General features: G+C 32.4%; 1 protein-coding gene across 1 annotated transcript; it reads left to right on the top strand.

Annotated features, from left to right (window-relative positions):
* The first annotated feature begins 1,199 nt into the window (after positions 1 to 1,199).
* Positions 1,200 to 10,268, top strand: LOC134699323 (protein amalgam-like). Its single transcript, XM_063560936.1, has 5 exons — positions 1,200 to 1,326; positions 2,731 to 2,879; positions 3,528 to 3,771; positions 4,609 to 4,869; positions 10,164 to 10,268. The coding sequence occupies exons 1-5, from the start codon at positions 1,200 to 1,202 to the stop codon at positions 10,175 to 10,177; spliced, it is 795 nt and encodes a 264-aa protein (XP_063417006.1). The 3' UTR covers positions 10,178 to 10,268.
* The last annotated feature ends 4,693 nt before the right edge of the window (positions 10,269 to 14,961 follow it).

Genomic DNA, 14,961 nt, shown 5'->3' on the forward strand with positions numbered 1-14,961 from the left:
AAACACCCAAAGCTATCAAATTGAATGTCGCAAGTTCTGCACCAATTTATCTAAGTAAATAGATAATATCACAAATAACACACATCTTTTCTATCATGCGAATTATATCCCCACTAAAGCAAAATGGTTGCTCCCTTAAGGTGGTACCCAACACTTTCACTAAAATTAATTTGGCTCGTTTAATTTTCATAAAATTTTAACAAAGTATTTACTTTGACCCTATAACAATGACATAAAAATTTCAAAAATTTTGAACCAACCATTTTCGCAGAAAAAATACACTGGTTATATAGCAATTTGACAAAAGCAAATTTTGATCATTAAGAAGCTTAATACCGCCTTTACAACACAACGTTATTAAAACGTTTAGCTGACTTTACAGAGTTATCTCCCTGTAGTGTTAGGTACCACCTTAACTCTTATTAAGTGTTATGAATTAAAGATTTGTTCGTATGTTATTGTAGATACATCTATCAAAGACCTCTCCAGAAAACGACACTGTTTACGGTAAGTTTGACTATATTCTTAATATATGACATGCAATCAATAAAGCTAACCTTGAATATTTGTTTATAAAATGACAATTGCTGTTAACTTATTTTCAATCGTCACCCGTCATGTGAATCCTGTTGTTCAGATGATTAGAATGTCACAATCTGGAATTTAAAATTTTCTGCAATTTTCTGATCAAAGACGACTATTTCGGTATCTGAAGATTTAAGATAGTTATTGAAGGTACAAGGCTTATAAGGCCGCCACTTTATGTCGCTTGTGTGTTTGAAACACTGCACATACATGTCGTATTGGTCCAGACATGCGTATGGTGGCAGAAAACCTGTCTCTGCACTTTTGTTTTATGTGTGAGTACGAAACACTCACACATTGATGAAATCCATGTTGTGTAAACTAGTACACCATAATTATTAACCTTAATTTACATGTAGTATATATATAGATGTGTTTTTAAAATGGATAACATCGTTCGATTTACCAAAAATATGTATCAAATTATGCAGCAGATTTTTGTTTTCAAACATGAAAAGAAACGGTATGTTTCATTGTATAATCTTGTGAAAAGTGGTTTTGTACATCTGTCGTACCATATTAACGTCATCCGAATATATTTAATTATATCAGAATTTTCAAAGAAACAGCCACAATACACGTACATGGAACGCTCTAATTTCGTTGCAATCTTAATGGACCCATTTTACAAATCATGGGAAGGTTATTATACATGTACAGTAAAGGAGAATACGGCTACACATAAAACATGGACAACAGATCCAGTGTATTTAAAGTCTCCAATAAATGAAAGCAACACAGGTAAGTAAAAGCAATCAATACTTTGACAGGTAGAAACTAAGGTTATAAAAAATATGTCATCAGTGGTGTGATATAATACACATTGTAATAATATGTATATAGGAATAAATAAAGACAACAGTAGAATACCGCTGTTCAAAAGTCATAAATCGATTGAGAGAAGACAAATCCGGGTTAAAAATGTGAACATGGCTAACCTGAACCGATTCAGTGTGGGATTGATGTTTTATCTATCATTTCAAATGAATTATAAAAGAATAACTAATTGAAGAATTCATTAAGCCTTCCCGAATCGATTAGACGTACACAAAATTATTTGCCACTGATTACGCATTTCTAAATTTTCTATAACACAACTTTTTGGCACAACTTTTTGGAATTTTGAATCCTCAATGCTCTTCAACTTTTTATATTAAAAACCCATTGGTGGCCTTCAGCTGTTGTCTGCTCTTTGGTCGGTTGTTGTCGCTTTGACACATTCTCCATTTTCATTCTTAATTTTATTTACATTTTATGAAACTAATTGTAAATAACACGGCCTTAGTTTCAACATGAACTATCATAGATATAGGAAGATGTGTTTGAGTGCCAATGAGACAACCCTTCGTTCAAGTAGCAACGCATCAGTCTGTTGCTCTTATTTGATAGTTTAAACAACTATAGTCAACAAGTTCCGATTAAGTGGTTGCTTCATCATTGACCCTACTAAATCTCTTTATATTTTCTTTTAAATAACCAAGTATCTTATCATTTAATATTTTTTGGGCACAAATACCATTCTTTTTAAGCTTCTCAAATGCGATCGGATAATTATATTAATTTTTTTGTACCTTTACTGTGATAAAATGCTCTCTTATATATCTATTTTGTATTTTATAATTTCAATACACTAATTTTGAAATTCCTTGGTAAAGGCATTCAATCGACGAGTTTAGGTGACTATCAATAGAGATTTCAATAGTGTTTTCTATTATAGTAGTTACACCAACAACAAAGTCTTGTAAACATTTTGAATGGACGATTGTAATGTAATCATGTGCAGTGTAACATGCATGCATAGCAACATTCATTTACGAGCTTGTAACCGTAAATGTCATTTACCCTTTAAATGCATGCGTTCGTCAGTGTGTTGTAAAGAACATCAAAGACACCCTGATAATATAACATACCAAAAATATATAATAGCGCTATCCTGGTTAAGTTCCAACATAGCGGAAGCGTTGTTTAAGTCAAATGTGTTTAATCGAATATAATCGAAGCGGTTTTTAAATAAAATCATATATCCTTATGCATGAACTTACAGTTGTCGTCTATCAATTTTTCAATTGAACGTTTTGCGGCAGTAGTAAATAAAATCAACTAAAAGTATTAAAATGTTATTTTATGTTTTTTGAATATTAACAGCTCCAGCAAGAATCAATTACGTAAAGACGGATTATCAGCGGACACTAGTAAAAAGTGGTGAAGATGTTCGGTTTCGATGCTCTGTTGACGGTATCCCAGAGCCCAAAGTAACATGGAAAAAGAAAGGAAATGAGGAATTTTCGTCTATGGTACGGATGTTTGTCAAAAGTGAATGCACTTCTCTGTCCCGGAAATTTCTTTTTAATGTTCCGTCCGATCGGTTATTGTCACACAAATCGAAAAGCATTATTGTCAGGATACATACATCTTTTGAAAACTAATAACAAAAGCTGATTAGCGGAGTTGAGAAAAATGAGGAAAAGTCCCAAATCAAATGTCAAAATCTAAAGCTCCAACATACTAAACGAATGGATAACACCTGTCATATCTCGACTTAGTACAAACATTTTCTTATGCAGAAAATGGTGCATTGGACCTTGTTGTATAGCCAGCTTAATCTCTCACTTGTATGACAATCGCATCAAATTCCATTATATTGACAACCATGCTTTTTTCTTAACAGCAAAACAAAATAAACAATAAGCGAATCGTCATGCCTATCTTGTAGTAACAATAACAAGTTAGAAATTGTCAGAGCAGTTACGATCAGATATATGTAATTGAATCTAATGGATTAAACCTGGTTTTATAGCTAGCTGAAACTCATTTGTATGTCAATCCATTTTATGTAATGAATTGCATTGTATTTACAACATATAAAAGAAACATTGTGTAAACCGTTATTGATTTCTGTTTGAATTGATATTTAAAAATGTAATTTTATAATTTTGTTTCAGGAACCTGTGTTACATTTCCCCTCAATAACCAGAGAGGATCAAGGACAATATGTGTGCGTGGCTGATAATGGAATTAGAAAGACCAACAAAACTGCAAATCAAATATATGTTAGAACTTTTAAACCAGTCATTAAATATGCCAACCCAACTGCAGGTGTTATAACTTTACGACAGGATGAAGTAAACTATAACACACTAAAAGAAACCAACATGGAGTATAAAGAAATGGCAGTTATAGTAGAAGGTGTATTTTTTTTAATTACAACAAACCCATACTCTCTACTTTTTGACTTACGTGTTCTTTTCTAGCAACAAATATTCATTTGTTATTGAATGATTTAGTATTTTATAACACACATTCATTTCTAGATAACTGTTGCCAAAACAGATGCTTAGCTATTGTCGAGACTGCTTGATGTGCTCTTAAAGCATGTTCAACTTCAGTTAATGTGCTCATTTTTTTGTCCTTTTAAAGTAGATATATGAACAAATATCATGAAATTCATCCTACCCGATCCAGGCACTAAAGAAATCGGTTTGGACAAAAAAAAGTTGGTAGTCTTGTTGTTAAGCTTCTTCAGAGGATAATATAAAATTGTATTACCTTTTCAGAGTTGGGAATTTGAAGTTCGTCAATTTTCACCGTTATTCAATTATTTTGTAAAAGGTTGTAACATTAGAAAAAAAATATTTTATAAACATAGTTATAAAGGTTTAACCCGCCTGATTTTTTTGGTGCATGTAGTTCAGTGGCTGCCGATACCATTTTGTTGTATTCGTTTTTAGTTTATTGTCTTGATATGTATTGAATTATATATACCGTCAGTGATTGTCATTGTTGATGTTGACACCAACGTTAAAATTAGAAGACATGATACATTTTCTGAATATCGTCATTGTTCCCGATTTGTACATTTATTATTAGATTATCCTGATCCACAAGTGACTTAGTTGAAGGACAATGAATAGTGTAATTATTCACGATTTAATCATTATTTATAAGTTATCCTGTTCCACAAGTCACTTAGTGGAAATGACAATATATATCGTTATCATTCTTTATTTATGTTTTAATGATTAGGTTATCCTGACCCACATGTTACTTGGTGGAAGATTAATGAAAATGGTAGAGAACGACTACCTGAAGATTCTAGTAGTTACTGGGATCGTGGATTTGAATTCTACAGCGAATCAATTCGCAATGATGAAAGTTTCTACCCAGATGAAGGATCGAAATCGATTAGGTTACGAATCTATAATGTTTCTCCTGTAGACCTTGGAACCTATGTCGTTAAAGCAGAGAACCAACTTGGTACAGCTGAGTTAACATTTACAATGAAAAGTAAGGTCATTTAACATGTGTATGCCCTCGTTTAAAAAATGGGGGATATACTGTTTTACCTTTATCTGTCTCTCCATTCGTCCATCAATCCGTCAGTATGCTTACTATTGTATTGCAAAGGTTTGTAACATTTTTAAACCCTTTTTTTAAGTCACATGTATCTAGCAATGAAATGTTTTCCTGGTATAAAAGTAAATATTTGCAATGTTCTACCAATTCAATCAAACCGATTCATCTTCAAACACGTGCAGCATATCACGGTGGGTATGGTTGTCCTGCGAGAGAACGTACTGTGCTGGTGATTCGGTCCTGACGGGTGCTGGTGATCAATGAAAAAATGTAAACAAAGACGAAAATAATGATTTTTGACGTTTTCACTAACAAAAAATTGAAGAAAACAGTTGAGATTTTTCAATTTTATTTCTTATGGGTTCATATATAAACCATTGAAAAGTTGACCCTCTAAACTGTTTCAGTAAGCGTAACACAAAAATGCTCATTTTCAGAAAATCTCGAACTGAAAAAATAAAACAAAAATGCTCATAGAGTCCTCTTTCTATACTGCAATCCACACGACAAAACTATTTTATAAAAAAACATTGCAATTTATAAAAATTTAGCATTTTCTCAATTTACTCATGTCCTGATACTGTGCTGGTGGGTCCTGTCATTGTGCTGGTGGGTCCTGATACGGTGCTGGTGATTTTGGATTAGAAGTTGGTCATATTTGAAACAAATGTTACAAAATCAATAAAATTGGGCAGATAATTGTTGTCAATAGGATCTATTACTCCTATTTAGCTCTTGTGCATCCATTTGGCTGTTTAATATGTGTTTTCAAATGATCATAACTTGTATAACATAATTACATAAAAGGGCAACATCTTTCGTCCAATATCAGAGAACAATATATAGTATCTAAAATATGAATAGTTTTATTAAGATATTAAATACCCCTTACATTGATGCCTCAACAAAGATCAAAGCCCATGCCGCATAGACATGTTTGTCAGCGCTCCGCATACTCCTCCCAACTTCCACCTAAACCAACCCTCCTCATTTCCTCCTTCATTGTTACAGTGGTGTACCAACACAACAATTTATCACATTAAATAATTACACAAAGACACACATTATTGAACAACGAATGCTCGCAGGTACTGAACGCTAGTTCAAAGCCACATTTTCAACTAATAGATAAACCATGTTCTCATATACAAAAATCTCAATCGTGTCGATTAAAAGTCTCAAAACTTAAGTTCATATTTTAATGTTTGATGAAGCAGAACTTTAAAAGTGTGCAGTGAATCTTGTGCTCACAACAGTTATTGTCATAATTATGTTTACATGAGACTTATAAAGAAATTAAGAAGGTCGAAGAAATGTTTTACAGTTCAATTTAATTATCATGAATGGAAGGTGAATGGAAACTGTGAGGGTCAAAATTTTTGCTTATAAATTTTTGCTGGACCCAGTTTCGTTATCTGATCTGAACGTTCTGAAATGTGCAAGGTGGAAAGACATTTTGATTTTTTTTACTCGGAAAGTTTTTCCCTAATTGCTTGAACTTTTGCAATATTAAAGCCGATTTCAATGAGTGTGAAGACAAAGGGAATATCTTTGGTTATATTGCTTGATGAACAGAAAAGTCACCAGGCTACTTCGAAAGGAGGGTACGGTTTAGCTCACAAGCAAGCTAACAAAAGATATTATGTTTGCCTATATACTCGATGGAATCGGCTGTAACTAAAAACTCGAATACATTTGAACAGACAGTGATCATGTTTGTTGATGAATATTGTTTTTCCTAGATTCACTCTTGAAAAATCATTTGGTAACATTTGGTCAAGTAATTTCAGAAAAGATCTTTTTGTAATTGCGGACGTCAAGACAATACATGAACCTCACACGACCCCTCGACACAGGTGAGCTTATATATGATCTTATAGTGATTCAGGTTGATAACCATTTGAAATTAAGCCAGTTTTTGTGTGTGTGCAGATTTGTATTGTTTTAAACTGTTATGGCATTTTAAAGTTAAATGTAGATGTTTAATATAAGAATTGCTTTTTTAAACTCAATTCGTAGTATGAAGCTATTGATTGATTGATTGTTGGTTGCTTAACGTCCAGTGGCAAATATTTCATGCATATTCAGGACGAGAACAAGTTCACAATAAATACAATAGGTATGTCTTGTCATAAAAGAGGCCAATAGTCGAGGAATTTTGGACTGCCACTGGAAAATGAGGATGTATTGGATAGGAACAGAAATTTTGCCTTGCAGCAGGCCACCTACGGACCCCTCAAAGAGTTGCTGCAAGGGTTATTAACGTGCAAAGAGCATGACACTCTCTTTACACGAGACATCGGATTTAACGTCCCCATTCTGACCCGACTCGCTGCGAACTTGATACATCCCGCACAGCCAAACGGACACCCCACTTCGGCAAGCGTTTTACTGCCGGTCAGGAGAAGACCAAGTGACCATATCTCTATTCCCCAGTAACCCTTGGGGAATTTTGAAATGCACAATTAACAAAGCAAACGTTAGTTTCAAATACTTTTAAATAGATTTTTAAGGATAATGTACCCTTGCGTTGGTCCAATGCTAAACATAACAAAAGTCTCTTTACAAACGTCTGTGAATTTTCTACAAAAATAGTGATTTTCTTTTCACCAAATTCTCTTTTTCTACTAAAATCAGTAATGAACTATAAATAATAATGCTTTGCAAGAAGTTTCCCCTTGATATATGTTCAAAATTTTGTCTCTATTATTCATTGTCTGTGCTGTTTTGATACTTTTGCAGTTTGCACATTTCGTAATTGACAAACCACAGAAGGGGTCATAAACCATACACGAAAAGATAAAATATTGATCTGAGTACTTAATTTGCATCTCTGAACCCCCACCCCGGTTTGTTTTTTAGGAGGGTGTCTAAAAATGATCGATTACAGACAGCCGAGTACGCATTTTACTTTTACGTTGTTTACGTTGATTGTTACTGTCCTGAAAACAGATAGATGGAAACAAAAATGTTTGATATATCTGGCTTTAGATTCGTTTTTTTCAATATAAATTAAGGCTACATTTAAATATAATAATACTAAGAATTCACAATATAAAAAAATGCAGAAAAAAATGGATGAAGTGAAAAAATTAGTATGAAGTCATTACTACAGAGATGGTGTGTTTGACACACAAAACTTAAGGTGTCATACCACCAATTACTCCCTCAAATTTAGAACGTATGTGAAAGTAGGCCTACTCGGACAAAAAATAGTGCATTTGATGTCATTGTTTACTTAAACTAACCAACAAATTGGCAGAAATGAAACTTTTGGTGAAAGAGAAATATGTTAAGACCATTTTGAGCTAAAATTTACTTGTTTATGAGTTTGCATTCAAAATTGAGGATTAATGCACTCCATAGTATACTAATTTAAGATTTCCAGAAAACCAGGGGTTATTTTTAGCGGTACTTCTATTCGGAAGACCTTTTCTTTTTTATATGATTTTAAACACCTGTTGAAAATTGGCATGTAGAAAGCTGATACATGTGCGATTCAGGATATACCTGGTTTCTATGAAGTTAAACTTAAGGTAAAATATTTAGAAAGCTGTGAAAATTGTAAAATTTGGTTGAACAGATAGGGACTTTTAATTGGTGGTATGACACCTTAAAAGCTTAGTGATATTACCAATACTAAAATAAAAGTAAAGTAGGACACATTGTTCACTTCCTCCCCCGTAATTCTTTATCAAAAATATTTATTTATTTTGAAATTTTGAAATGAAAAAGCTAAGAAATCTTAGTTTTGTTTATAGTGGTCTTGAGGTTATCTCGTCTTCAGTCTCTGATATATTCTAGTCTGCCCTTTCATAAAATAGTGATTTGTTTTAGTGTTCTATCGAACTTTCGATAAAAAAAAACCTGATAACCGTTCAGCAAGTGATTCTTTTTCATTTTTCTTTTAAAATACAACTTTTTAATCTTACGGGAAACTATTCCAAGCTTAAACTTTTACCGAACCACGCTCTTACTTATACCCATCCCCCCCCCCCCCGCAAAAAAACCCCAAACAAACCCGCAATACTATTGACATTCTTATAGTCAGCACTCAATTGTTCACAAAAAAATGTGATTTAAGCTGCTAAAGACATATGATTCAAACGCTCAGAAAGTTCTTTGTTCAATATTTTTTCTCTCCATTTTTATGCAAAACGGTAACCTTTTACATTTTTATTTAATGGGTTATTGTTGAAGGTATTACGATGACGTATGGTTATTAACACATACTTCCTTTGGTTTCTTAAGGAAACTTGTCCATTGACAACAAACATACCACATCATCTACTTTATATAAGTACTGTATAAATTACAACGTATTTTGGTGATCTCGCAAAATGATCGTAATCCCGAAAATCGTAAACATATTTTCTTATCTTAAAAGGGGACAAGAAGGGTTCCATTAACAGGCCAATAAATAAGATTACAGTTAATTTAAAAAAAAAATAAAAAAATAGTGGTATTTGTTCTTGCATAATAACAGTAAACGGATTCAAAACAATGTCAATTTCAAGAAAGCAGGCAACAGTTAATTAGTCAGTAACAGTACAGCATCAATGATCTTGAGTATATGCCACTTTTAACTAAAATATAAAGGCACAGAACCAGGACATCGGAGCACAGAACCAGGACCGTTTTTCTTATCACCAGCACCGCGTCAGGACAATTCCGTTAAACGAACTTGCACGACTTTTGCAATATAATATTGTTTTAATATACTTTTGCATGGTACTTATGACACATCAGAGAAAAATTAAGCAACAAAACAGTCGTTTTATTGCCGTTCTGATACAATGTAAACAAACCCACCAGCACAGAATCAGGACCCACCAGCACCCGTCAGGACCGAATCACCAGCACAGTACGTTCTCTCGCAGGACAACCATACCCACCGTGCATATGAAATCACGTGATTCCTAAACGCCTGTTGAAGGTTATATTATACATTTACGACGGAAAACAATAATCCTCAAATGTGTATATGACCTCTTGACATTGTCGGTTTTGAACTTATTATCTTAACTTGACTTGTATTTTATTTTTATTTTATAAAAGTACATTTTAAAGCTGTATTTAAAAATTACTGTTGAATGTCTGTGAAGTTATCTTATTTGCTTAATTAGTTTGGGTAAACAAATCATTATATCAGGCTTATATCAAGTTCATAATATTCATTTTTTTTTAATTATTTTATAACTTATCATTTTATTTTATCATTACAGTTGAGTCTAACTAACATATAACTAGAGGATAAGAAACAACTACCAGAAGTTACCAGGTCATCTATCATTTAGCTTATACTTTCCTGAATCTACAATATAATAAAAGATTTTCTGCCAATAATGTTTTTTTTTCTTCTATTTTTATATAGAAAATTTAAATTAAAAAAAAACGTATTATAACGCAAGATCATGTTAAACCATACAGTAAGCACATATGTAAACAAAAACCATAAGACACAAAATATGTAGTCCAAGCACAAGCGACTCGACTAAACTGACAACTCACTCACATATATGAAATGTACCAATAATACAGAAATCAAACCACAAAAGAAATAAACTGATAACGACTCAGCACAAAAAGCATACCCATTGGATCCACACGTACACGTATAAGAAAGTCACAACAAAATGCGCGAAAGCCTCAAACCATAAGTACCGATCCAGGTCGTTACAAACAACGAACTTCAGACATAACAAAATATCCAATTGAATAAGAAACCCAATTAATAAATAGTTTTTAAATTATACCAGAGGAAAACACCTTCATAGCCAAACATGCAATTACATGATGATTCTAGCTACTTTTATTTAGTGGCTTTTGTATGAATTTTTCTCAGATGATTAAAAAATAAGATTTCAAAAATGATGAATTCAGAGGCAAATCAAAAACGGAAAGTTCCTGATCAAATGGCAAAATATAATCACTAAAACACAAAAATTAATCATATTCCTGACTTGGTACATACATTTTCTTATGTAGAAAAGGTGGATTAAACCTGGTTTTAAAGCTAGCTAAATCTATCACTCTGAAAGGAGGAAATGAACAACTAAGCATACCTAGTTCCAATATAAATGTAGATCGATCAAGACGAAGAACTGTAAATTAAGAAATTATTGCGAGGTTTTGAGGTATAATATAAATGCGTCATGATGAGAATTGCAATGATAGAAACTGGCATTGTAAAATCGATACACACATTAATGCACGTTTATTGAATTCGTTATGATAGTCATTATGTTGTTGTCCATGTTTTTATAAATCGCAATAATGAATACACGGAATAATTTCTGAGTGTACAGTAATTTGCAATATTTGAAACGACTGATTGGACACTTTTTTTTATTTTCTATGCTCATAAATGCCTGCACATTTAGGACGTTCAGAACTGATAAAACTACAAATAAACGGTTTTTAACATATCTATTATATCAAATAAGTTTAAGAAAATGTGATATGTGACACCTATTTTCAGAGTCAAATCGACGTTGATATACCCAATTATAGGTCACCATACGTTATTGTAAAAGGGGTTTTATATATGTCATTTGTAGAAGAACTTACATAATTAAACATATGTCTATGTTTAGTGTTTTTGTATTGTAAGTTGTCTGTCATATACATAAACTTCTACATGTCGAAATACTAGTTGTATGTGTTAATATATGGTTTTGAGCTGTGATCTCTCGAAAACAAACTGACAATGCCATGGCTAAAAAAGAAAAAGACATACAGAAAAATGATAGTACACAAGTTGCAACATTGCAAAGTAAAGACTAAGCCACACGAACCTCACCCAAAACTGGGGGTGATATCAGGTTCTCCGGAAGGGTTAGCAGATCTTGCTCCACATGAGGAACCCGTAAAATGTAACTTTTGTTAGCGAAAATTGTAACAATTGATAATGTGTCTAATAAATAGTTAATTAAATGCAAAGATAAGGTTTTGCTATGATCCAAATACTTGAAAATGAATATTCACAGAGTGATTATCCTAAATTCAGTGCTGAATCTGTTTAAAAACGATCAACATTGTTAAAATGTTTCAATAGTTATATTACGATTATTTAGCTTTATTCGTTGTGCTAGATTTTCACAGATACTAGTGGATCGACAAGTCAAGAAAAAAAGGTGCGTATTTTACGACTTTAATGCATCGGCATAACTGCAGACTAACAATATTTTAATTGTAATGCTTAATCGTTTTTTTTTTGTGCCGGTCGTAACCATTTCGTTCGGTGTAGTTCTCTTTATCTATAATACTAAAATAACGAGGTCCAATTTGTCAGCCGCAATGGGGTACAAACGACAAATTAAAGAATTCAATATTATATATAGCCGATATAGGACAATGGTGTTGATTCAAGATTACACCACTCCAGACCCTTTTGTTTTGCACATAATTTATATTGCCAATAAATATATACACGGGTCGAATCCGATACCGATAGTTTATTCACCTGTTACCTATTACCATATCTGTACGTTTCTCATCTCACAGTTAGTTTTTCTCGTTTGAATTGTTTTACATTGTATTATTGGGGCCTTTTATAGCTGACTATGCGGTATAGGCTCTGCTCATTGTTGAAGGCCGGTGACCTATAGTTGTTAATGTTTGTGTCATTTTTGTCTTTTGTGGATAGTTGTCTCATTGGCAATCATACCACATCTTCTTTTTATATCTTATAATCGGCATGACTTAATTAGATGACAATTCCAATACTAAAATAAGTCTTACGAATAGTTATATACTTTAATTCAGTCACGGACCTGCTATATCACGGAAGTGTTCTAGTAAAATTGAAAATAATAGACACGTTGATTTGTTCATTCAATATGCAACTCGACAAACCTGTTTACATTGGTCTCAAACTTCAGATCCAGCGCTTTATGAAGAGTTCAACAACAAATTTATATTGTCAATCTATAATTGCGTCTATTTTCCAGAGAACTTGAGATCCCACCCAGCTTTTAGTGGAATTGTTGTTGCTTAGTCTTGAGTTATTTCTGTTGTGGCTTCTGTATTTTTATGTGTCTGTTTGTCTTTCAATTTTTAGGCATGGTGTTGTCAGTCTATTTCCAAACAGTCATTTGACCATACCTCTTGTTTCTTTCTTCCCTCTTTGTCTAAGTGTTGATCGTTTTTTACTCAGTTTTAAGAATATGCATTTCAAAGGAGTAGATACGCCCTTTCGTATTTTAAATTACATTGATATATTCAATATTTTATTAGCTAAAAGTAATAAAAAGTAATACAAATCAAATTGGAGCGGAAATGCCTTCATGGAATACACCTAGGTTTATGAGCCTGATAACGCAAAATATTTTTGAAAATTATATCATATATATATAGTCTGTTCTCACCAGAAAAACGCCTTTTGACTTGACTGCGTGTGTGTCCTACAAACACAAGCCTCGGAAACACGACAAAAATCTACGTTCCACCAAATCTGACAATGGACTCCAAAAAGAATGAAATAATTGTAAAGATAATTAATCATCCAGTTCATTTATTAGATTTTAGTTTGGTTCAACTTAATTTATGCGATATAATTGCTTCTCTGTTTGATTCAGAAAAAAACCCCGATAAAGCTAAATAATTAATTGATTATCTAATTACTACCATAATTTGATATTAATAAGTATTGTAATTTTCATTGTTATTAATAAATGTTATACCATCATTACAAACATAATCTTGAATTATATCCTAATTCTATCCTAGTTTTGGGAAGTTTTAACAAATTTTAAAGTGACGAGATTTAAATTTGTGCGTTTATCGATTTAGCTAAAAAAAATATATTTATGTATCCGTTTTTTTTTTCTAGTTAGTCATCGGTTTTATCATTTACTTCTATCATACAGTTATTTTATAAGAATTTACTTTTTGCAAAAGTATGAATTATTATAAATAATAAGGATGTTCTCATTTTGAACTTTTTCATCAGAGCTTCACTGGTTAGTCTTGTGTGAAACGCTCGCCTGTCAAATAAAACGGGTATCTTTTGTAAGCTATTATTCGTGTGTGTTCTCTGTCCTATATGTTCTCTAATTTATTTGTATTGTAGACCTATCATGTAATGTTGTCATTTAACGGATCTTTCTTACATTGTCATAAAAGCGGGAGGTTTGGCCTGCCACAAAACCAGGTTCAACTAACCATTTTCGTTTAATTAAAATGTCCTGTAACAAGTCAGAAAAATGTCATTGTAATGTTATAGTGCGTTTCTGTGTGTGTTACATTTTAATGTTTTGTTTCTGTTTCCATTTATATTTCATGCGTTTCACTCAATTTTAATTTGTAACCCGGATATGTTTTTTTTGTTCTCTAAATTAATTTATGAATTTCGAACAGCGGTTTACTACTGTTGCCTTTATTTATCTTAACAACATTTAAAAAAGTCAATCAATTTTGACAAGGTTGTCTAAAACATGGTTTTATCTGTCATTTGTTTTGAACTTAGCAATCAGAAGTATGCTTTACCTGTACGGGAAGCCTTTTCATTGCTTGTTTCGTGTAATCCGTGACGATTTGCTTCTGCACAAAAACCCGTCTTCATGTATTTTCTATTGGTGTAAAACTGATTAGTGGTGATTCTTACTACAGTGTTAGTTAAAAAAAATGTTATCCAAAATTAATCATTTACGAAAATGAAAAGCGCAGGGAGAATCAAAAGTTGGGTCCAGTATTTCACTTTTAGCTTCGAACCATGTAAAATGTGGATAGATACTGACAGAAATTTAAAATTAAATTAAGACAATTAATAAACAATGATGGCCACACATTACATACAGCTGTTTAAATAGTTTGTTTTTAGATGTAGTCATTAAAAACAACCAATGAGATTTACCCAACAACATCTGATATATCTATTTCTTAGCACATGCAACAGTCCTTGTTTGCTGAATTTATTTCTTGTTGTAGACAGTCTATGTTTAAGCTTACAATGATTAAGGTATTTACTTTTGGATTTCCTGACAACAAGATTTCTTAAGTCGTATATCAGAATGTATAGTT

The sequence above is a fragment of the Mytilus trossulus genome, unplaced genomic scaffold (assembly GCF_036588685.1).
Source record: "Mytilus trossulus isolate FHL-02 unplaced genomic scaffold, PNRI_Mtr1.1.1.hap1 h1tg000050l__unscaffolded, whole genome shotgun sequence".
NCBI lineage: Eukaryota > Metazoa > Mollusca > Bivalvia > Mytilida > Mytilidae > Mytilus > Mytilus trossulus.

What these genes read in the sequence shown, in the direction of transcription:
- LOC134699323 (XM_063560936.1), top strand. Translation starts at nt 1,200, where the DNA reads ATGGACCCATTTTACAAATCATGGGAAGGTTATTATACATGTACAGTA. An exon ending in AATAAATGAAAGCAACACAG is followed by an intron (nt 1,327 to 2,730) that starts GTAAGTAAAAGC and finishes GAATATTAACAG; the next exon opens with CTCCAGCAAGAATCAATTAC. An exon ending in AATGGCAGTTATAGTAGAAG is followed by an intron (nt 3,772 to 4,608) that starts GTGTATTTTTTT and finishes TTTAATGATTAG; the next exon opens with GTTATCCTGACCCACATGTT.